General features: G+C 42.6%; 1 protein-coding gene across 1 annotated transcript; it reads left to right on the forward strand.

Annotated features, from left to right (window-relative positions):
• Positions 1 to 1,144: 1,144 nt before the first annotated feature.
• On the forward strand, positions 1,145 to 25,603 carry LOC118375171 (leukocyte receptor cluster member 8 homolog). Its single transcript, XM_052495093.1, is given in 16 exon segments — positions 1,145 to 1,468; positions 7,859 to 8,000; positions 13,940 to 14,095; positions 14,358 to 14,441; positions 15,622 to 15,675; positions 15,678 to 16,074; positions 16,216 to 16,372; positions 16,635 to 16,805; positions 17,339 to 17,572; positions 17,780 to 17,944; positions 18,328 to 18,619; positions 18,715 to 18,816; positions 18,929 to 18,997; positions 19,126 to 19,255; positions 19,377 to 19,584; positions 19,704 to 25,603. Coding segments are annotated over 16 exon segments (2,565 nt in total). The 5' UTR covers positions 1,145 to 1,427; the 3' UTR covers positions 19,867 to 25,603.

The raw sequence follows: 25,603 nt of genomic DNA on the forward strand, positions 1-25,603 counted from the left end.
CTCCACACACTTGCACACCCACTCACATACAAGCTGCTGCTACTCTGTTTATCTTATATCCTGTTGCCTAGTCACCTTAACCTTTACACATCTACCTCCATCACTCCAGTAACCCTGCACATTGTAAATATGTTATTGGAACTGACTTTTAAAAAAAATCCCTGTATATACTATGCTTACTTCCTTATTTTATTTATTTATTATTTATTTATTTATCTATTTCATATTTCTCATTCTTATTTCTTGTGTGTTTAAAAAAAATACTAATACATTGTTATTGATTATTGCATTGTTGGGTTTTGAGTTTGCAAGAAAGGCATTTGACCATACTTGTGGATGTGACATTAAAACGTATAACTTTTGTGAGAATTTTTTTATATTAATATTTTTTACTTTCAGATTTTTCAGGGGGCACCCTCAGCATACCTACTTCCCACGGCTATACGAGGATCAATTTCCTAAAGTAATAATTATTATTTATTTTTAATTCAGGAACTCTGTCAGGGTCTCGAATTACTGTTTAGAGTTAGAATAGTAGAATACACAAGGTGCAATTTTTGGTTGTGGATCAGCAGTTTTTCTACACAGTCACTCAATTAGCTCATGTCAGATAACATTTTTTAGATTGGTAAATTAGTCGAGCCAGCTATCTAAACTTGTAGTAATCATGGTCGAATTACCGGCTGGGGGATCAGCCACTCTCACTTAGGGCCCCCAAAAGGCTATGGCCGGCTCTGACTGCACGTGTGGGTATGGATTTGGGTACAAGCGACCAGCGAGCTACTGCGGCCCCTCATGATGAGTTCAGATTTTTTTGTGGCCCCCACCCCCATCAAAGTTGCCCATCCCTGGTTGAGACTATCTTATCACATTCACCTTGCTTGACAGTTGTGTGGTGGAGGATGAAGAGTCTTATATATATATATATATATATATTTGATTTATAACAGCTTTTCACCAGTATAGTAAAAAAACGTTTTATTCAATATTATTCTGCAACATCAAGGGTTACGGTGTTTAACAACAATAATTGTATTACGCAAGTAGTGGCAGTAGTGATAATGAGAAGGCAAAACTTTGAAATCTAGGAACAAAGTAGGTAAGTACTTTCCTCCAATGAGAGGAAACGGAAGACGAGGCATACGTTCCATATCTAATGCAACTGCCATTTTGTTTTTCAGTTGAAGATCCACTGCAGCTATGGTTGTTCTTGTGAAAATGGCATTATTCGACGTTTAGATATTGCCTTATAGTGTGTTTTTCCCTAAATTTAAAGACGGTCTTGTTGAGAAGTAGTGGAAGGTAGTGTGAAAGACCAACTTTCCTTGTATATTGTGATTTAATTGTTCTTGTTTACGTTAGGGTCTTCTGGCCGACGACGTTCTATTAGATTGGTGCTGTAGCTAGCTAGTTATCTCGGTGGCAAAATGGCGGCGAATACGACCCAGACAGCTCCAGCTGCTAACTGGTAAGATCTAAAATTATCAAGTGAATCATATAGAGCTTTCGAATATGTTCTCACTTTATTTTTTACCTGTATTATAGCTAGACATTGACATTTAATAACGTCCGAAGATTCGCAGAGTTCTTCTCGTTCCGTTAGTTAATGTAACTAACGTTACCTAGCTAACGCTAATTACCAATTAACGTTAGCTAACTCCTACTTTCCTGCAGCTTCGTATCGGCTAGGCTTCTGTACTAGCACATACCACCAACTATGTAGTACGTAGTTATGATTGACAAGGTAATTAGCTATCGGGGTCACAGTCCAGTAACCTAGTAACATCAATCCAAGACTCTCACCAAGTTATCTTCCAGGCCGGGTCACAACAACTTCTAGTATCAACACGATTTTCATGTCTACGATGGTTAATCAAGAACTGGTGTAATAGGGCTAATGGGTTGATTCCGGACCGGGCAGTTGAGCTACTCTCTCAAGGCTTGGGCAGTATTGTCTAACTTGTCATTGAATCACATAAATAAGATTTGGAAATGGTCTAGATAATAGTCAGAAAAGTTACTGCCTCTTAAATATAGGCAGGGCAAGGCAATGACTGTTTTATTCTGTACTAGCAGGGGTTCTTGCTATTCTTCATGTGGAGTCAAAGCACTCTTATTTTGAGCTTCGCTCAACATACCTTCTGTTAACAGAGAGACATTTATTTCCCATCAATGAGAATGTCCCATTTTTATTTAGGGGCCACAGAAATAGCATGCTTTGAATTGTGTGTGTGTGGCAGGGCCATGCTCAAGCAACTGAGATGCTCATTCAACAGGTTACCTTACTAAAGTGTATTCATATACACTGAGCAAAAATATGAACGCAACATGTAAAGTGTTGGTTTCATGAGCTAAAATAAAAGATTCCAGAAATGTTCCATGTGCGCATAAAGCTTATTTATCTAAAATCTTGTGCAAAAGTTACATTTGTCATCATTTTGCCTTTGCCAAGATAATCCATCCACCTGACAGGTGTGGCATATCGAGAATCTGATTAAACAGCATGATCATTCCACAGGTGCACCTTGTGCAATGCCACAGATGTCACGTTTTAAGGGAATGTCCACCAGAGCTGTTTCCTTGGAATTTAATATTTATTTCTTTACCAAAAGCCACCCCCAATGTCGTTTCAGAGAATTTGGCATTCAGTCCAACGGCCTCACAAACGCACACCACGTGTAACCACTAGAGGTTGATCGATTAGGATTTTTCAACGCCGATACCGATCATTGGAGGCCCCAAAAAAAAGCCAATGCCGATTTAATAAATACATTTTTTTTTAAATAAATAAAAACAAATATATTTGTAATGATGACAATTACAACAATACTGAATTAACACTTATTTTAACTTAATATAATACATCAATAAAAATCTATTTAGCCTCAAATAAATAATGGAAAATGTTCAATTTGGTTTAAATAATGCAAAAACAGTGTTGGAGAAGAAAGTAAAAGTGCAATAGGTCGTTCTCATACAAACAGACACTCACAATGACTAGCTAACGTGTACTTTACCCATTTCATTACATCTTCATATATTGCAAATAAAATGTATAAACAAACACAAATAATATTTATATTAATTTCAAACAGCATTAGCATGAGAGCAACTTGCCAGTCCAAAGCAATGTCCTCTCCGTTCAAAAATATGCCTCAGTTTCAGAGTCTTCAAAAAGCAGATCTGTCTCACTTTCACAATGAATTTCCTCTAACATTGTTTCTACATTCGTATATCTAGTCTTAGAATTAGCTTTCCTTGACTTAGTCGCCATGATGTTGGATAAATAAACAGCTGAAGATGCAAGTCACCGAAATACTGCTGTGCGTAATAAGCTTTGCTCCTTCACGGTTGAATTGGCAATGGCGAAAGAACGGTCCTTACGCCAGCGTTCAATGGAAAGGTTTGTCTTACAACAAAGAATCATGGGATATTGCCATTTATCATTTTACCACCTTCACAAGTGCAGTCTCGGTGCTATGATGGGTTCTAAAACCAGACTGGAGCATTTCGTATACAATGTTTGTCCTCCGGAAGGCAGTGAGTTGCTGCGCAACAGCCTTTTCTAAAAAAAAATGAGAGGAATGGAAGATTCCATATAGGCCGATTTTAGTTTTTAAAGTATTTTCTGGATCAAGGTTTGGCTTTTTCAAGAGAGGCTTTATTACTGCCACTTTTAGTGAGTTTGGTACACATCTGGTGGATAGAGAGCCGTTTATTATGTTCAACATAGGAGGGCCAAGCACAGGAAGCAGCTCTTTAAGTAGTTTAGTTGGAATATGGTCCAGTATGCAGCTTGAAGGTGTAGAGGCCATGATTATTTTCATCATTGTGTCAAGAGATCTAGTACTAAAACACTTGAGTGGCTCCCTTGATCCTAGGTCCTTGCAGAGTTGTGCAGATTCAGGACAACTGAGCTTTGAAGGAATACGCAGATTTAAAGAGGAGGTCTGTAATTTGCTTTCTAATAATCATGATCTTTTCCTCAAAGAAGTTCATGAATTTATTACTGCTGAAGTGAAAGCCATCCTCTCTTGGGGAATGCTGCTTTTTAGTTAGCTTTGCGACAGTATCAAAAAGGAATTTCGGATTGTTATTATTTTCCTCAATTAAGTTGGAAAAATAGGATGATTGAGCAGCAGTAAGGGCTCTTCGATACTGCATCTCTTTCAATAATGACAGGAATGGAGGAGGTCTTTATCCTAGTGAGATTGCTAAGGCGAACACGGCCATGTTTAGTTTTGCCCAACCTAGGTCGAGGCACAGACACGGTCTCAATGGGGATATCTATGAGGGTGCCCGTGTTTACGGCTTTGGGGAGGTACCTGGTAGGTTCATTGATCATTTGTGTGAGATTGAGGGCATCAAGCTTAGATTGTTGGATGGCTGGGGTGTTAATCATGTTCAGGTCGCCTAGCAGCACGAGCTCTGAAGATGGATGGGGGGCAAACAGTTCACATATGGTGTCCAGAGCACAGCTGGGTGCAGAGGATGGTCTATAGCAGGTGGCAACGGTGAGAGACTTGTTTTTAGAGAGGTGGATTTTTAAAAGTAGAAGTTAAAATTGTTTGGGTACAGACCTGGATAGTAGAACAGAACTCTGCAGGCTATCTTTGCAGTAGATTGCAACACCGCCCCCTTTGGTCGTTCTATCTTGTCTGAAAATGTTGTAGTTAGGAATTAACATTTCTGAATTTTTGGTGGTCTTCCTAAGCCAGGATTCAGACACAGCTAGAACATCCGGGTTGACAGTGTGCTAAAGCAGTGAATAAAACAAAATTAGGGAGGAGGCTTCTAATGTTAACATGCATGAAACCAAGGCTATTACAGTTTCAGAAGTCATCAAAAGAGAGCGTCTGGGGAATAGGAGTGGAGCTAGGCACTGCAGGACCAGAGGAAAGGAGGAGGAGTAGGATAAGGGTACGGCTAAAAGCAATGAGAATTGGTCATCTAGAATGCCTGGAACAGAGAGTAAAAGGAGGTTTCTGGGGGCGATGAAATAGCTTCAAGGTATAATGTACAGACGAAGGTGCGGTAGGATGTGAATACAGTGGTGGTAAACCTAGGTATTGAGTGATGATGAGAGAGATATTGTCTCTAGAAACATCATTGTAACCAGGAGATGTCATCGCATGTGTGGGTGGTGGAACTATTAGCTTGGATAAGATATAGTGAGCAGAACTAGAGGCTCTACAGTGAAATAAGCCAATAAACACTAACCAGAACAGCAATGGACAAGGCATATTGACATTAAGGAGAGGCATGCTTAGTCGAGTGATCAAAAGGGTCCAGTGAATAGTGAGGTTGGTTGGGCTCACGGTTCAGACAGCTAGCTAGCCGGGCCATCGGTAGCAAGCTAGCATTGGATTGAGGTCTGTTTTTAGCCACCTTGTGCGTTTCCATCGGTACGATTAGTGGGGTTCCATATGGTAGAGGGGATCAATCCAATTCGCAAAAAAAAATATATAGTTATAGAGGCCCAAGAAAAAAATTGTCAGATCTATTCAGATAGCAGGCGATAAGGCGGCTAACGATTAGCAGGTGGCTCCGCGTTGGCAGTAAAACGGGTCCGGATAAGTGATTGTAGCCCAGGAGTGGCTGATGGAACTCTTCAGCTGGCTAGCTCCGGAATAATTGATGTTTGCCCCGGGATCGACGTAAGCCGATAGTCACACGGATAGCAGCTAGCTAGCTGCGAGATCCAGGTATAAATGTCCAGAGCTTGCAGTTGAAATCCGGGGAAATGGAGAGAAAAATAGGTCCGGTATGTTCCGGTCCGAGCCGCGACGTACAAAACTGGCGATAGATTTTCGAGCTAAAGGATAGCTGATGACCACAAACTGTGGTTAGCTGAATACTAACGATTAGCCAGTAAAGAAGCTAACTAGCTTCAGGCTAGCCTCTGGTTAGCTTCTATGGAGGATTACAGATTTGAGGTAAATAATACATTCTTTTTTTTAAATAAATTGGTGAGGCGGGTTGCAGGAGAGTTTTGAAGTTTAGTTTATGGAAAAGAAAAAAATACATATAAAAGGTATGAGAAGAAAGTTGTAAATATATATATATATGTATGTGTATATATATAGATGTGTGTGTGTGTGTGTGTGTGTGTGTGTGTGTGTGTGTGTGTGTGTGTATATATATATGTGTGTGTGTGTGTGTGTGTGTGTGTGTGTGTGTGTGTATATATATATGTGTGTGTGTGTGTATATATATACGTGTGTGTGTGTGTGTGTGTGTGTATATATATACGTGTGTGTGTATATATATACGTGTGTGTGTGTGTGTATATATATATATATATGTGTGTGTGTGTGTATATATATATATATAAGGTGTATAGAAAAATTTAAAGTCCAAAAACACAGATTTCCGATTCTTATGAAAACTTGAAATCGGCCCTAATTAATCGGCCATTCCAATTTTTTAATTTTTTATTTAACCTTTATTGAACCAGGTAGGCTAGTTGAGAACACGTTCTCATTTACAACTGCGACCTGGCCAAGATAAAGCATAGGAGTGTGAACAGACAACACAGAGTTACACATGGAGTAAACAATTAATAAGTCAATAACTCAGTAGGAAAAAAAAGAGTCTATATACATTGTGTGCAAAAGGCATGGGGAGGTAGGCGAATAATTACAATTTTGCAGATTAACACTGGAGTGATAAATAATCAGATGGTCGTGTACAGGTAGAGATACTGGTGTGTAAAAGAGCAGAAAAGTAAATAAATAAAAACAGTATGGGGATGAGGTAGGTAAATTGGGTGGGCTATTTTCCGATAGACTATGTCATTGCGCTGCATGAGGCAAATACTGTGCACATCAGATACTTACTGGCCATGCCTTTTTTAAAGGTGTCTGTGACCCAATAGATGCATATCTGTATTCCCAGTCATTTGAAATCCATAGATTAGGACCTAATACATTTATTTCATTTTAGCTGCTGGGTTCCGTTTTAGCTCGTGGTGTTCTCAATTTTTATTTGATCATCTGGGAAATGGGATGCAACCAGAAAGGTTGTATATGCAGATAGTCATGCAGTTCCAGTCAAAAGTTTGGACACACCTACACATTCAAGGGTTTTTCTTTATTTTACTATTTTCTACAGTGATGAATAATAGTGAAGACATCAACTGTAAAATAACACATGAAATCATGTAGTAATCAAAAATGTGTTAAATCAAAATATATTTTATATTAGTTTCTTCGAAGTTGCCACCCTTTGCCTTGATGACGGCTTTGCACACTCTTGACATTCTCTTAACCAGCGGTTACCATACCCGGCCTGCTAGGTGGTTGCTACTTAAAGTCCCCAGGACATTTACACTATTTGGCAAGACTGCCTTCTCGTCTTGTGCACCAGAGGCATGAAATAGTCTACAATCCATGCTTCATCTAGATAAGTTAGTGCTACTGAATGAATTTTACATTTTGATGGGAGACTGTTCCAGAGGAGTGTAAATGCATTTTAAGGCTGGATCATGTTGTATTGTTTTCTGTTTTAATTCTGTAATGTATTGATTGCTGCTGCCTTCTTGGCCAGGTCTCCCTTGAAAAAGAGACTCTGGGTCTCAATGGGCTTTTCCTGGTTAAATAAAAAATGTTTCCTTTATGAACTGTAACTCAGTAAAAGCTTTGAAATTGTTGAGTTTATATTTTTGTTCAGTGTAGTTACACATTTCCAAAAATAATCAATCTTATCTCTTGATTAAAGAATTGATGTAATGTAAATTTTGCTGGTTTGGTGGTAGTATCTTCCAAGTTAACAAACCTAAAACTTGGTCATGTTATTAAACATTTGTTTGGTTTCCATACTGAATGACAGACAGTCACATGTCTCCTGTCTGTTGTAGGTCGTATGACGCATCAGCAGGTCCAGAGGGCCAGACAGTCTCGGAAAACCCAGAGTGGGAGAAGGCCAGACAGGCACTGGCCTCCATTAGCAAGACCCAGAGCGCCACCAAGACCGCTCAGGCCAACCGGACCACAGCACAGGTGTGTGTTTGCATATGTGTCTGTGTTTTGCTTCTTGGATGCGTTTGTTCACTTACTGTAAGGCACGTTACCTACGATAATGAAGTGAAATTCTGCTTAGGAAGGGGTTTCGTATCTGGCAGATGGCAGCTCTATTTGTCGAATTCAGGGGTTTCTGAACTGTTTTGGCCCGCGACCCATTTTGATATATATAAAAATGCCACCCAACCATGTAAGAAACGTTATGTCATCAACGGCAAATGTTCATTTTTTAATTGGAGCTATGACCGTTTATTACAAATCAGTCCGACAGTACTTTTGACTAGGGATGCACGATATATTGGTGAACATATCGGAATCGGATGTTATTAGCTAAAAATGGCAACATCGGTATCGGCCCAATGTCTAGTTTAACTACGACGTGCAAAACCGATGTCAAAGCTGATGCGCATACCTATATAACGTAGGTACAGGACGTAATGACGCCACGTAAAAATGTTGTGCTACACGTTCAACACAGCATTCCTAACCTAGCCAACAATGTCTGCTGGTGTGGATCGAGCAGTCAACAAGTCCATCAGTCATTTGAAAGAGTAAGAACATTTCAGAGAGAGAACTCAAAGGTGAAATCCATTTATGCCAAGATAATGTCATTCATTGCCCTTGACAATCAACTGTTCTCTGTCGTGCAAGATGTTGACTTTTGCCGACACAGTAATAGCGTCACTGCTATTATCTTCACAAACTACTATTGGAACATCGTTTGGGTCTTTGCGTGTCAATAAAGATGCGTGTCAAATAATACTATTTGACGAGTCAAATGACACTATTTGACGAGTCAAATAAGCTTTTAATTGGTGATGCACCGATATGACATTTTTGGCTGATACTGATATCTGATATTTTTCTTGCCAAAACAAACGATACTGATAACCGATGTTTAACATTTTTGCTGCCTTTTAACAACACTGTCATCTCGGATTTTCAAAATATGCTTTTCAACCATAGCAAAACAAGCATTTGTGTAAGAGTATTGATAGCTAGCATAGCATTAAGCCTAACATTCAGCAGGCAACATTTTCATAAAAACAAGAAAAGCATTCAAATAAAACCATTTACCTTTGAAGAACTTCAAATGTTTTCAATGTGGAGACTCTCAGTTAGATAGCAAATGTTCAGTTTTTCCAAAAAGATTATTTGTATAGGAGAAATCGCTCCGTTTTGTTCATTACGTTTGGCTAAGAAAAAAAACAATTTCAGTCATCAAAACGCCAAACTTTTTTCCAAATTAACTCTATAATATCAACAGAAACATTGCAAACGTTGTTTAGAATCAATCCTCAAGGTGTTTTTCACATATCTATTCGATGATATATCATTCGTGGAAGTTTGGTTTCTCCTCTGAATCACATGGAAAAATACATGCAGCTGGAGATTACGCACCAATTTCGATGGAGGACACCAGGCGGACACCTGGTAAATGTAGTCTCTTATGGTCAATCTTCCAATGATATGCCTACAAATACGTCACAATGCTGCAGACACCTTGGGGAAACGACAGAAAGTAGGCTCGTTCCTGGCGCAGTCACAGCCATATAAGGAGACATTGGAACACAGCGCCTCAAAAATCTGTCTCACTTCCTGTTTGAAGTTTCATCTTGGTTTCGCCTGTAGCATTAGTTCTGTGGCACTCACAGACAATATCTTTGCAGTTTGTGACAAAATGTGACAAAATATCTTGTTTAAAACGGGAACGTTTTCCAAAAATGAAATACTGCCCCCAGAGGTTCAAGAGGTTAAGCATTCTAGTACAGTTAACTATTTAACACACACACATGGACGCAGCGGTCTAAGGCACTGCATCTCAGTGCAAGAGGCGTCACTACAGTTCCTGGTTCGAATCCAGGCTGTATCACATCCGGCCGTAATTGGGAGTCCCATAGGGCGGCGCACAATTGGCCCAGTGTCGTCCGGGGTAGGCTGTCATTGTAAATAAGAATTTGTTCTTAGCTGACTTGCCTAGTTAAATAAAGGTTACACACACACACACACACACACACACACACACACACACACACACACACACACACACACATATATATATATATATATATATATATATATATATATATATATATTTTCTTGGCATTTACCTACCTATGTCCCCGTTACCAGTAAAACAAAATCAAAACCTATTTCTTTCACTTGCTGTGCTCCTTCGTTGTTCAGTCGTTTCGTTTGGGTCTTTGAGTGTCAAACAACACTTTGATGTGTCAAATAAGCTTGTTGGCCAATCATAGGTTGACAACTTGGAGTCACGCAATGATATGGTGTGTGGTCCGCCCACTACAACTTGGGAAACCATGCAGTTTATTAGGCTACAGATTAAGCAAATTATGAAAGTGCATGCTATGAGCTTGATGCTCCTTTACAGTAAATATCGAGGGTCTTATTCTGGTGACATGATCGATGCTTGACTGCTGTTTGACAAATACAAATATCCATAATAATGTGGACTATCCTACCTGCACAGCCTACCTGCACTGTATCTGCAAAATGTTGGCTAGAGTGCATGCAAGACCAGAATAGGAAAATGTGCTATTCAACAAAACAGTTTGTGACAATACTATCGGTAGAGTTGAAGATGAAAAGAAAACACACTGAAAGTTTCATTTTTTATTAGATATATGAAAACTTATGTGAAAAATAACATTTTGTGTGCACTGTCATAAAGCACAGATTTCTCAAACAAGTCAGTTTGGTGGAAACACACCACTGGAGGGAAAATTAGCATATGTTCTTTGTGGATTTTAGAATATTCACATTAAAATCTGTTGCCAATTGGATGGAAATCTAACTAGTGATGTTCTTTTCCCCCCAGTCTGATTTAGTGCCTGTTCGTCCATTTTGTTCTAATGAGTTCTGCGCGACTTGTGGGCATTGTAGAGTGAAACAGAATACACATATGTTCCTGAGGTTTCTGTTTCAGTGATGGGGCCATACTATTTTGCAGCTTAAACCATTCCAAAAGAGAGACATATTTATAGTCAAAAAACCGAAGCCGCTCGGTTTATTACAACCCCATCTAGCAGCTACTGAATGTTGCTGACATAACCCCGGTTCTATGAACCAAGCACTTTTTTTTTTTCTTGAGAGAGTTTCTCCCGTGACCCCATTTTTAAATTAAATGCTGGTCTAATTGTTGCAATTATTGGCATAGTAACAGTGCCTTTAAATTTAAAAAAGAAGCCGGGTGGACACTGCACGACTTTCAAAATCCTAACATCGCCGAGCCTCTAACATTAAATGACTGTCTTTCCTGTAGTTTTTTTTGTCTTGCCAACGTAGTGGTGCGCACACTAAACGATGTGGCACAGACAGGGTCACACACTACAAGATTGTTGACCTGGTCATGAGGATTCTCCTTACCATGCTGTCTTGCCAAAATAGCAATGATGTGATTACATTTAACATAGCTATGAACTGAGGCTCAAAGCAGCCTGAAAAACGTTTTGACATTCACGCTTCCCATACAAATTTGAAATATCTAGCTTACTTTTTTAATTAAATAACATTGCTTGTGAGCTTCAGAGCTTTAACAATTTGACGCTTTGGTTAAAGGCAAGTACAAACACATACTAGTAGTAGTCATCGCTTCTGCTCGAGACTCATCTGACTGGCTTCTCTGTCGAGCTCTCATTGGCTATTGCTGATCATCGTTCTCAACTTGTCGTTGCATATCTCACACTACATTGCAGATTTGGTTCCGATAAAATCAAACATGTTGGAAAATACCGTGACGTCTGGGATTTCTCAAAGACGAGATCAGTAGGCTACTGATCTCATCTTTGAGTAATCCCAGACGTCCCGATATTTTCCAGATTGAGTCTCTGACCCACTCACATTAAACGACTGCGACGGCCACGGGCCCCGTGTAGGCAATGACATGGAGATTTTATCTCCAATCTCAACCTGTTTGGGACAGCTAAATCGGAGCCAAAATAGTATAGTGTAGACCTGGCTTTAATCTCACAGGCGCTTGTTATTGGGTATAATACACTGCTCAAAAAAATAAAGGGAACAGTTAAACAACACAATGTAACTCCAAGTCAATCACACTTCTGTGAAATCAAACTATCCACTTAGGAAGCAACACTGATTGACAATAAATTTCACATGCTGTTGTGCAAATGGAATAGACAACAGGTGGAAATTATAGGCAATTGGCAAGACATCCCCAATAAAGGAGTGGTTCTGCAGGTGGTTACCACAGACCACTTCTCAGTTCCTATGCTTCCTGGCTGATGTTTTGGTCACTTTTGAATGCTGCCGGTGCTTTCACTCTAGTGGTAGCATGAGACGGAGTCTACAACCCACACAAGTGGCTCAGGTAGTCCAGCTCATCCAGGATGGTACATTAATGCGAGCTGTGGCAAGAAGGTTTGCTGTGTCTGTCAGCGTAGTGTCCAGAGCATGGAGGCGCTACCAGGAGACAGGCTAGTACATTAGGAGACGTGGAGGAGGCCGTAGAAGGGCAACAACCCAGCAGCAGGACCGCTACCCCCGCCTTTGTGCAAGGAGGAGCAGGAGAAGCACTGCCAGAGCCCTGCAAAATGACCTCCAGCAGGCCACAAATGTGCATGTGTCTGCTAAAAACGGTCAGAAACAGACTCCATGAGGGTGGTATGAGGGCCCGGCGTCCACAGGTGGGGGTTGTGCTTACAGCCCAACACCGTGCAGGACGTTTGGCATTTGCCAGAGAACACCAAGATTGGCAAATTCGCCACTGGCGCCCTGTGCTCTTCACAGATGAAAGCAGGTTCACACTGAGCACGTGACAGAGTCTGGAGACGCCATGGAGAACATTCTGCTGCCTGCAACATCCTCCAGCATGACCGGTTTGGTGGTGGGTCAGTCATGGTATGGGGTGGCATTTCTTTGGGGGGCCGCACAGCCCTCCATGTGCTCGCCAGAGGTAGCCTGACTGCCATTAGGTACCGAGATGAGATCCTCAGACCCCTTGTGAGACCATATGCTGGTGCGGTTGGCCCTGGGTTCCTCCTAATGCAAGACGATGCTCATGTGGCTGGAGTGTGTCAGCAGTTAGAAGAGGAAGGCATTGATGCTATGGACTGGCCCACCCGTTCCCCAGACCTGAATCCAATTGAGCACATGTGGGACATCATGTCTTGTTCTATCCACCAACGCCACGTTGCACCACAGACTGTCCAGGAGTTGGCGGATGCTTTAGTCCAGGTCTGGGAGGAGATCCCTCAGGAGACCATCCGCCACCTCATCAGGAGCATGCCCAGGTGTTGTAGGGAGGTCATACAGGCACGTGGAGGCCACACACACTACTGAGCCTCATTTTGACTTGTTTTAAAGGACATTACATCAACGTTGGATCAGCCTGTAGTGTGGTTTTCCACTTTAATTTTGTGTGTGACTCCAAATCCAGACCTCCATGGGTTGATAAATTTGATTTCCATTGATCATTTTTGTGTGATTTTGTTGTTAGCACATTCAACCATGTAAAGAAAAAAGTATTTAATAAGAATATTTAATTCATTCAGATCTAGGATGTGTTATTTTAGTGTTCCCTTTATTTTTTTGAGCGGTGTATATTACCTCAACAGTTATCTTAACTTGGCGAGCTGAACAGCATGGACCATTTTGTTTCTTTCTGACACACACACAACCGTCTGATCTGGGCTCGTATCCACAGTGTCTCAAAGTAAGTGTGCTGATCTAGGATCAGGTCTCAACCTCTGTATTTAGTCTTATTGATTAGGATTCTAAAAGGCTAAACTGATCCTAGATCAGCACTCCTACTTTGAGGCTTTGTGGAAACTGTCCAAGGTCTTCCTGGCTTTTTACCCGAATATGATTCAAATGGACAAGTCGGCTTTCATTTTGATTTAATCTCTCATCACTTAGTAGTTGTCTGTTTGTGTTTCCAGGCTGGTCAGTTTCAGCCTGTAGTAACTGAGTCAACAGCCATACAGCAGCAGCAACAGCAGCAGTACTACCAACAGTGGTACCAACAGAACCAGCAGCAGCCGTATCCTGGGTACACCTACCCCTACAATTACTACTATCCCATGGCGCCGGGCCCCGTACGTGTACATATCCTCCGCACCCTCCACATTTCAGATGAACTGTTATGATAATAGTCCTTGGTAATGATTTCCCCGACACTGATGCTGGCTTTATGCACTATAGCGTTTAGATAAGGAATTGGAATTGTTAGATTTAGCCTACACATTACAAAACCTGCACTTTGTGACTAAAAAACAATGAACTGTTAACACGTGATACACCGATAGAACAAGCCAAGCAAGTACCATATTTGAAGTGCGTTTTCCTCTGATTCTCCAGTATGGTGGCGGCGGCTATCCTCCTCAGGGCCAGTATGGTGTACCTCCAGGACCTTACCCTTCTCCCACCACTCCAACTGGACAGGTAACCATCAGAAAACTGCTACTGTTGCTACTTAAATCAATCAAATGTTCAGTTTACTTCACTCTTCCTCTGTTGCAATTTATGAATCATTAATTAAATGATTCTCCAATGCCAGGCATTTGTGTAAAAATGACTTTCTATTTCCGGACAGAAGTGCAACCAGGAATCAAACGTATGAATTAAGATGTTATTGATGACTGGCATTTGAATAATGTTCTATTTCTACCCTGACAGGCATCCCTAATTATCTCACATTGTCAGGTACAACCCTACACTGTTGATTGGTCAATGTGTCATGCTGCCTTGTTGACAAAATTACTGAGTGGCACAGATTACTGTTCGGTTTGAGAAGGGGCACAGATTACTGTTCAGGTTGAGAAGGGGCACAGATTACTGTTCGGGTTGAGAAGGGGCCCAGATTACTGTTCGGTTTGAGAAGGGGCCCAGATTACTGTTCGGTTTGAGAAGGGGCCCAGATTACTGTTCGGTTTGAGAAGGGGCCCAGATTACTGTTCGGTTTGAGAAGGGGCACAGATTACTGTTCGGGTTGAGAAGGGGCACAGATTACTGTTCGGGTTGAGAAGGGGCACAGATTACTGTTCGGGTTGAGAAGGGGCACAGATTACTGTTCGGTTTGAGAAGGGGCACAGATTACTGTTCGGGTTGAGAAGGGGCACAGATTACTGTTCGGTTTGAGAAGGGGCACAGATTACTGTTCGGTTTGAGAAGGAGCACAGATTACTGTTCGGTTTGAGAAGGGGCACAGATTACTGTTCGGTTTGAGAAGGGGCACAGATTACTGTTCGGGTTGAGAAGGGGCACAGATTACTGTTCGGTTTGAGAAGGGGCACAGATTACTGTTCAGTTTGAGAAGGGGCGCAGATTACTGTTCGGTTTGAGAAGGGGCGCAGATTACTGTTCAGTTTGAGAAGGGGCGCAGATTACTGTTCGGTTTGAGAAGGACGCTCCTCCCTCCCCGCTTTCGCGGCTCAGCATAATGTAATCCTCCCACTAAGAATCTGTCTGGAGCTGAAGTCTGTTGCAGTTAGAATGTTTTGCTCTGCAGTTCTCCTTTCATATTGGGATATTCTCAATTAGACGTTTTGGAATCTCTGCAGTTTATTACCTTTCTTTCACAAGTTTATTTTCCCCCATCTATTATTTGTCCCTACCTTCCCAGCCTCCATCCCTGCCCGTGATGGATGACCAGTCCTCCAGCTACCCCTCTCAGCCCCAACCCCTCCTCCTGCTGCCCCTCAACCACCCCCCCAGAGCCCCACCAGCTCTGAGAAGCCCCCACCCCCTCCTCCCCCAGCCATCCCTCCCCCTCCCAACTCCCAGTACCCCCTTCCTCCAGGGCAGAACTCTTACAACCCCAACAACCCCATGCCCTACCCCAACAACGATCCCAATCAGATGAGAGGTTACAACCACAACCAGGGCAGGCCCAGCTATGGGCAGAGCTACCAGACTCAGAACTCGTACCAGCAGCAGCAGAATAACAACCAACACCAGCAACAAGGACAGGGTCAGTATGGACCAGGAGCTGGGAGAGGAGAGGCCAACAAAAACAAGAACCATCAACAACAACAGCCACAACAACAAGGACCGCAGCTCTGGCACCGCATGAAACGTAAGTGTGTGAGGGTATTGAGTTGTGTGTGTGTTCAGGTGTCTAGAGCATGTTTTTTTCGGTCAGCTTATCATTGTATTTGTTTCCCATCACTTGGTGTTATTTTCTTTGTTTCAATGCCTTCTTTATTGTCTTCCACAGAGGCACCTGGATCAGGTGCGATGAAGTTCAACATTCCCAAGCGACCCTACGTCATGACCAATCAGAGTTTCCCTCCTGGGGAACAACCCACTGGATTGGCTGCTACTCCTTCCTCCCCAGCTGCTGCTCCTGCTGCACCTGGCGGTGCCCAGACACGGTGAGGAGACAGCTACTAATGACACCAATATATCTGTCTTTACTATCCTTAATACCTACTGGGGAAGAATGAAGTATCTCTACTCATGATCAGAAGATGACAGGGGTTTAAAATCTGCATCCAATAGATTTCAGAAGTACCATGTCCCGCTTTCTCAAACTAATAATTAGTCACTTCAAATTGTTGACCTAGTACTCCCAAACCAGTTTCCTTTCCCCCTGATTTACTGTTGCAGTGCTGATTATAAAAATGATTCCCTCAGGCCCCAGGACTGGCCCCAGGCGATGAAGGAGTATGTTCAGCGCTGCTTCACAGCCTGTGAGAATGAGGAGGACAAGGACCGCACCGAAAAGGGGCTGAAGGAGGTCCTACAGAAAAGACTACAGGATGGGTCTGCCTACACCATCGACTGGGACCGCGAGCCTCTGCCTGAGTGAGTGGAGCAGTTCTTGAAAAAGCCTGACGTTTCACTGTCTAGGAACTTAGCCTGATGTTTCACTGTCTAGGAACTTAGCCTGATGTTTCACCGTCTAGCCGAACTTGGCCCGACTTTTGACCGTCTGCCGAACTTGGCCCGACGTTTGACCGTCTGCCGAACTTGGCCCGACGTTTGACCGTCTGCCGAACTTGGCCCGACGTTTGACCGTCTGCCGAACTTGGCCCGACGTTTGACCGTCTGCCGAACTTGGCCCGACGTTTGACCGTCTGCCGAACTTGGCCCGACGTTTGACCGTCTGCCGAACTTGGCCCGACGTTTGACCGTCTGCCGAACTTGGCCCGACGTTTGACCGTCTGCCGAACTTGGCCCGACGTTTGACCGTCTGCCGAACTTGGCCCGACGTTTGACCGTCTGCCGAACTTGGAAAGCCCAAATCCCCTTTTGGAGACCAAATGCCTAATTTCTGCCTAAGCTCTATCAAGAGGTGCTAGTCATCTTAATCCCTTCTCTCCTCTCTCTCTGTCCAGACTGAAGGCCAAGCAGTCTCGCTGGGAGGCTGTGCCCACCCAGAGGACTCTGGAGAGTTCTGTGGGTCGTGGTGGGGCTACGCGTGGCAGGGGTGGTGGGGCCAGGCTGGGGCACTACAGGAACGTCTTCTCCCAGAGAAGCCCCTCATCCAGCTCATCAGGCTCCTCCTCTCGCTCCCCCTCTCCCTCCCACAGCCGACACAGGGACCGCAATGGCCAGAGACATAGACGCAGGTGAGAGACTGTGTGTGTGTGTTTTGAGTTAGTCCAGTGATTTTTTTTATTTTTTATTTTTTTCCTTCATAATTGGCTACGTGTATTATTTGTCCCAACCTGCTTTGTTATAGGGCAAATATTCCCCTTAATATAGTATAATGATAGCCGCTCTAAAAAGAGAAAGTATGCTGTGTAGTTTTATGTTGTAATATCCACCTCTTCCAGTGACTCTGAGTCCCAGTCGGACAGCAGCATGTCCAGTGACCTCCGAACCCAGCTTCCCCGGCGCAACCAGAAAGGAGGGCGTGGCCGTGGGGGTGACAGGGACCGAGGCAGAGGAGGTGGAGAGAGGGGACGAGGAAGGGGCGGAAGAGGCAACAGAGGACGGAGGTAAATAAGCATGTTTTGGCCTAAAGAAAAATTCCTGCCGAAGTGTTTTGCATGTCAGCAATCAAGTTTTCAAGATATACAACTTTCAAAATACAGAAATAAAGCTGGAATTGTGCATTTTGCATCAAATTATGCCAAACTGCAAAATGCGGGCAAAATGCGTCATACCGGCTGTATTTTGAAAGTGGTACATCTTGAAAACTTGATTGCCAACATGCAAAACTTTCTGGGACTATATCAACAATGGACTAATGAAACAAATACCAACAGCTAGTTTTGGGTGAGATCTTCTTTCAAGTCATTGGCCTTGACCCACCCACAAACTAATATTCACCTTTCCCTGATTCTCATTGTGCTGATCACATTTCGGCTTCTCTTCTCAGAAACATGGATGACGCTAACTCCACCGTCCTGGGCAAGAAGAGGAAAGGTGGGAACGCCGGCCTGGACTTCCACGACCCCCACCGGGAGGCCAAGAAACAAAGCCGAGCGGCACGCTTCCACAACACCAAGATGCGCTCAGAGCCCCTGGTGCTGTCCATCAACAACCTGGAGCTGCCCAAGGAGGACCTGAGCTGGGACGACTGCCCCATCGTAGGCACCTGCCAAGAGATCACCAAGATCTACCTGAGACTCACCTGTGCCCCTGACCCTGCCACCGTGCGTCCCGTATCTGTGAGTATCACCTGTCACGTGGAATGAGAGGATCCTTATTTGAGGCCTCCCTTCAGATTGTGTGATGTTTGTCTCCTAATCCCATCTCTGGCCAGGTGCTGAGGAAGTCTCTGTTGGCTGTGAAGGCCCACTGGAAGACCCGTCAGGACTACCCCTACGCCTGTGAACAGATGAAGTCCATACGTCAGGACCTCACGGTATGTTTACATGTCCTTTTTAGTTTTGTTGAACAGGCACTTCGTCCTATCACGGTATTTGAGTCCTATTGTATGAGGATATGAAAACAGGAGGTGTCTCTTCTCATTTCAGGTTCAAGGAGTTCGTACAGAGTTCACAGTGGAAGTATACGAGTGCCATGCACGCATTGCTCTGGAAAAGGTGAGAGGGCCTCCATACACTGTCCCCCTTCGCTACCTCGTATTTGACGTCGGGCGCCGTTTTTGAGTTTAAAGGTGCGGTGTCTTTCTAGATGTGCATTCTTCTCTAAATGTTTGCGTTGTTACCAGGGTGACCACGCAGAGTTCAACCAGTGCCAGATGCAGCTGAAGGCCCTGTACAAGGACAACCCGTCAGAGAACATAGGGGAGTTCACTGCTTACAGACTACTCTACTATATCTTCACTAAAAACTCTGGAGGTAACTTACCACCTGCCTGATATTCCTCATCAATCATTATATTTCTGCATTGGATTTTGGCTCGCATAGAATTGAGCTTAATGTCCTGATTTTCTTGGTTGCGTGTTTGCCCCCCACACAGACATCACGACTGAGCTGGTGTACCTGACTGCGGCGCTGCGGGCGGATGAGTGTGTGTCCCACGCGCTCTCCCTCCGCGCTGCCTGGGCTCTGGGAAACTTCCACCGGTTTTTCCAGCTCTACCGGAGAGCCCCACGCATGGCATCCTACCTCATAGACAAGTTTGTAGAGAGGGAGAGGATGATCGCTCTCAGGGCTTTATTCAAAACGTACGCCAGAGGCCTTTCCTACAAACTCCATGGTTCCTAACAATTCATAATTTTATGTAATTGTATGTAGGATAGAAATGGTCCAACTTTAAATTGCCTCTCCCCCTCTGTTTTCCCAGATTCAGACCAGACTTGCCGGTGGAGTATGTGCAGTCCAGTCTGGGCTTCCTTTGTTTAGACTCTTGCATGGCCTTCCTCACAGGCCTGGGGGTCACCTTCTTCCCCTCTGATCCCAGCAAGATAGACTGCAAGACCAGCTCAGCCAGTCTGGCAGCCTCCTGAGGGGGTGGGGGGTTTACCGGGGAGGGGGGAAAGCACACTAAAGGGAGATACTGAGAGCTAGACAGGGTCAGGAATGTACCCTCCAGTTATACTGCACTACACTTCAGGAGGGAGACTAGTGGTTAGACTGAAACTACAATTTGGTCCTGTAGAAAGAGGGAGATATGCACTAGGACCCACTAAATCACTTAAGGCTGAAATTCAGTGAGGATCCCACCCACAGATGCACTGTGCTCACAGATATGGACTGAATAACAAGAGTGGGGGAGATTATCTGCATACATGCTGCACATCAAATACATTTAGAATAGCTTAGTCCCACACATCTCTGATCAGCTCAAGATATTAATTATACTTTCGACTTAGAACATTTTAATGACGAACAGATGTTAGGCATTAGTTCAATGTAAGACCCGAAGATCAAGCGCCAACTCACACAGATCAGGGAAGAGTGTCGCCTCAAGGTCTCCCATCCACTATCACTCTCAGAAGTTTTAAGCTAACAGTGTTCTGTTATGTTTTTCCTTCCCTCAAGTCAACAGCCTCAAACTCATGTGAAGACGAGCCTTGAGAACCCAAGAGGGAGATGAAAACGAAATGAGCTAAAGTCATCCCTCAAGCCCTCATCCAACAGGCTGCTCATCCACTCCAAAACCAAACCGTCAACCAGAGAAGAGGTTTGTCTGTTCAGGTGTTCAGCTCTAGAGACTGTGCTAGCCCTATGCTGCTTTCAGGAAGCTTTCGTGATCCAGCGTCTAATTCGGGAGAGGAGGAGATGGTGGTTTGTATGTCCTGTCCCCCCTTCCCTCAAGCTGTCTATGATTGGCGATCTGGTGGGGAAAGTTACCCCCGCTTCCTGTTCCTGCGTAGCCCTGCACACTTGTCACCCCTGAAATGTATTGACTGAGAAATCTGAAGGTTCTGATTGGCTCCTTGCCCAGGTTGGCCACATCCATCCTTACCCCACAGTTGTCCGCTACCCACAGTCCCCTGCTTCACCCTTCAACAGTCGTCACCCAGAGTTCACCAAAGTTTGACCACAAAGTTTACATCCCAGTTATATCTGCTCTCTAATATAATAGAGCTCCAAGCCTGGTGTCTAGTCCTTTCTGGTAGGCATTGACTTATAAAGTGTGATGGTGGATACAGTCCCCTAATATTTACCAAGAATGGCCTCTGCAATCCCTCTGTATGTGTCCAGGAGGCAGGATATCTACCTATAGTCCATCTATCCCCTGAGAGCAGACAAGGAGGCAGTCTCCCACCCCTTAAGAGTACCAAATAACCAAGTTGAGGCTCTGAGCGAGCCTGTGGTGTTTCCTGAGTTAGCCGATCAACAGCCCCCTCAGCGGTATGGAATAGCAGTCGTCAAGCACTCCCATCACACAGGAAGAAGTCAGCTCCATCAAGATGGTGGCAACGTCTTCGCCTTCAAATATGGTGGCTGGATCAGTCCCGCCACACAACAGATGGAGATGAGATCGCTGTCTGTGCAGATGGCAGCAACGTCTGGGTTTGTATGCTCCACACTCCGTTCAGTAAGGCTGAGTATGTATGTATGGCTGGTAAGAAAAATGACTGTTGGTGTGCTGGAAGGAGGTGGAGGACAGCACGGCAAAGATCACCTGGTATTCACTATTGGCTCATTCACAAACGCTAACCATTGGTTTGGGTTAAGGTGTATGATATCAAGTCTGGTAATTGCTTAAATTCCAACCACGTGATGATAGTGTGTCTGAAATTGTGATATAAAATGAAGGGTGCCAGTATTAACCCTTGGAGAACACCCCTCATTTGCAAGACAATGATGAAGCCAAACTGTCAAATTATGCAGGTGCAGATTCCTTTTAAACCTGAATTTGTGTAACTGTCCTTAATTGAAAATTCACATTCTGCCACAAAACATTAATTTAGGACATTAATGTTGGCGGCTAAAGCATAAGACTCTGCTTATCAAATGTTTGTCAGTAATCAAATAATCTGCTTATATATTTAAAGCTAAGAAATCACCATGTGATATTTTTAAAACCCCATTGCAGACATTTTGGTTTTCAGTAAAGGCAGGTGAGAGTGAAGGATTGTCGAGTAGTTATTTATGGGTCCTATGCAGCAGTTATACATTAGGCTACATCCCTGTGTATACTCTTGATAAGATCTGAAGCGAGGAGACTAGTGTGGAGAGTTAATTGTAAATCAACATAATTGTCAATACATAAATAGAACCTAGAAATGGAACATGAGTTGGTGATATCAGTTGATCTAATATCAGCATATATACCCCTTGTTTTCAGGCATGACCTTGAAGAGTATTAACTTGATTCACATCAAAGCTCGAGGTATTTTAGTGAGTTCGGTGCCATTGTGGAGATATCAAATGTATTTGTCACATGCACTGAATACAACCGGTTCAGACTGAAATGCTTACCTACGAGCCCTTTCCCAACAATGCAGAGTTACAAAGTAAGAAAAATGATATAAATACAGAAGGAATTTGGTAACACAATAAAATAACTAACAAGGCTATACACAAGATAGGACTCAACTTTCAGGATGAACAGAAGTCTGTGCTGTAACAAATGTCCTGTGTGCTCATCTATAGAGTAGATGTGTCAGTATCTAATGTACATTGTTATGGATTCAGTTGGCCTTTTTTCTTCTCAGTAGCTGTATTCATTGGTCATTTTGACATGTTTTATGTTTACCAGGGCAAGTGTAATTTTGACAAACATATGGTGAATGAGAAGCTGAAGCATTTTAGATATGGGTAATAAACAATTAATTATTTAAGACAATTGATGTGAATATGTAAATTGTCATTACAAATCTATGAAGTTGGATGATTTGGAATACATTTCCTGTTTTTGATATTGCTGTGGATTTAAATGGGGAATTGATAGTAACTGCCTTTTGTAGTGCAAACACTTGCGTGATTTCTACCCTATATTTTTGACTGCTTATTCAATAAGTGTGCAGGACAGAAGGTGTATATTTTGGGCTTTTACCGGGATTGAAAATGGGATATTTGCTGTATAAACCAAATATTTTTCTTGCCAGATATGCACACTTGGTTGACCACTTTCATTTCTTACTCATTTTTTAAATGCTCATCTTCTGTAAACCCATTTTTCGTTTTAGATTTTATTTAATGCATTTCTGTCATCTCAACCTTTCTGGCTCTCTGTACTCATGAACCCCTTAGATCAGTGGTATTCAAAGTCAGCATCTCAACCCATGAGGGAACTGCAGTGGGGTCGCTAAAATGCGAAAACATTAATTCGTCATTGTATGGGACAATATAGAAACGTTTTTGAGAAAGATCATTTGAAAAATCTATTTTTGAGTAAATGTATTTATTGGTTTATTTTCATTTCGATGAGATGAACATGAATTTAATTGATTTTTTTTTAAGGGTGTCAGTAGGTTTGGAAATTCTTCTGGCCAGAAAAAAAATTTCCCCAGAAATTCTGGTGAAAAAATTGGTGTCCTCACTGAAAAAGTTTGAATATCACTGCCTTAGAGATGAGTAATGTACTAAAACCACCACACAACATCCTGATGGCAAGAGAAAGGTTTGGTTGAAGGCACTGCACTCCCATCAGCCAAGAAACAAACTGTTACTGTTTGTGTTGCTCAAGTCTCCCATTTGTCAATTTCTTTGGAAGTAGTTTGTCAAAGAGCAAACCCAGACCTGTTTCAGATTAAGTGGTTTGGCTGGTGTGAGTCAGTGTTTTGATATGGGAACATATCAATATGGTACCGTCATTATGTTATTAATATTCTTAATGATTGGATTGAGAGCCTGTGAGAGATATATATCTGACATGACTGCAGGATCAGTTTCAATATGAATGTCTGGATGAGTGATCAGTCTTCTCAGCAACCCTTCTACCCATTTCTAGATCCCTTTGTGTCATTTGACTTGCACTATTTTGTGTGATATGTGCTCTTGTTTCGGTCACTTCGGTCATTATTGAGAAGTTGTACTCATGACAATTTGTAAGTCGCTCTGGATAAGAGCGTCTGCTAAATGACTTAAATGTAAATGTAAATGTAATGACTCAACTTGTCCCTTCTCTCTTCATCTTCCTATCCTCTGTCCAACTTTCCTTTTCCCCACTCCCTTCACCAGTTCCTTTCTCTTATTTTTCTTCTTGCAGTACTGCATTACAGGAGCAAAAGGAATGTGAAAAGAGAGCACCTCCTCCCAGCCTCCAGAAGCAAGCTGGAGAGAGGGGAAAGTGTGAGAAATGCAAGACTTGATACTGCCAACTCAAGTTCAAGCCAATTTGTCAATATGACCTGATGTTGCTGTGTCTTATACATGGGAGCCTGACTTCAATTGTTTTAGTCAAGTCTTTTGAATGTATTTTATTTGACTATTCTTAACTTGAATCAAGAAAACATTCAATGTCAGATTTTTTTCCCACTCTAGTTTGCCTGAAACAATCTATAGTTAGTAAAGGTTTGCCAGAAATCGATGTCTATAGTTATGATGGTTTAGAGGTATCGGCCTTCCTATGTGTTAATGTATACTGTTTGTCCAGAAACATTTGCATGCGTTCTTGTTTTTCATAACCAGGGTGTTCTCTGGAAATTGATTTGTCATTGTCAACATGTCAAGTACAGATCAATATTTAGTAAGGCAACCTTTTTTGGTCAGTTAATATTTGGCATCTCTGTAACCTCAATGTATTTTGTCAGATGCCTCATTGTCTACCTGTAAATTAATTTGCCTGCATTTGGTATTTGTCGTAATACATTGGGAGTTATTTTAACTTGGAAACACATTAAGTATCTAGCATTTTTGGGATTTGAAATGGATCTGGACATACAGCATACATTTTTCAAATATCTAGAATGAATTGTATCTGCTTATATTTGGTCACATTCCTGTCAGTTTTGAGTAGTCTGGTAGTAGTTGGCTCCCATATCAGAATGTTGCTCTGTCTTGCTCTGTACCTTTCCTAAACAGGATGCTTCTCTGTCTTGTCTCTGTTGATTTCAGACACCTCTTCAACAGTGAAGTCAAGTTCATGTAGCGTGCTATCTCCTGGTCAGATGTTTAACATTGTTGAACCTCTCATATCTCACATTGATGCTTTAGTTCTGATACATTCATATGTTTTGTTCAATGACAGTTTATAACTGTACATTTCCATTTAACTAACAATGCTTCTCCTTTTAAAAATGTGCTGCTCCTCTTACTCTCGCAACTGTTACTTCTGACACTTGTGGGTTTGTTTTTTCCTCTTGAACTTCTTGAAGCCCATCACTGTGTAACTCCTGCCTCCATTTGTCCTATTAGACTGCACTTGAACAATTCCCTTTTCTTACTTCAGCCTGATGCATCGGTTCATTTTTAATTCTTCACTGTCTTTAGTGGATTTGTTCTGTTGCTCCTTTTCTCTCCTCACTCTTCTTACCTGCATGTGTCCCCTCCCCTCCCTCTTCCCTTCAATCAGAATATCTCCTTTCTCCACCCTCTTCATGTTGAGTATCTGTTTGCTAGTGACTATTGTTGCTGAGTAACTCTCCATTCTCGGTAGTAAGTATTGCTTCTATGCTGCTCAGGTGGTTTCTGTTGCAGCCAGCTGAAACTAAAGGATATACTTGCAAAATATCCCTCCCCAGTCTCAACCCTCCCTGGATTGTATTTGAAATGAAATACTCCCATTTTGTAAATACTGTGTACATATGTATTTTTTTCTTGAACCTAATAAAATAAGTTTAGAAATAA

Source organism: Oncorhynchus keta, chromosome 34 (genome assembly GCF_023373465.1).
Source record: "Oncorhynchus keta strain PuntledgeMale-10-30-2019 chromosome 34, Oket_V2, whole genome shotgun sequence".
Taxonomy (NCBI): domain Eukaryota; kingdom Metazoa; phylum Chordata; class Actinopteri; order Salmoniformes; family Salmonidae; genus Oncorhynchus; species Oncorhynchus keta.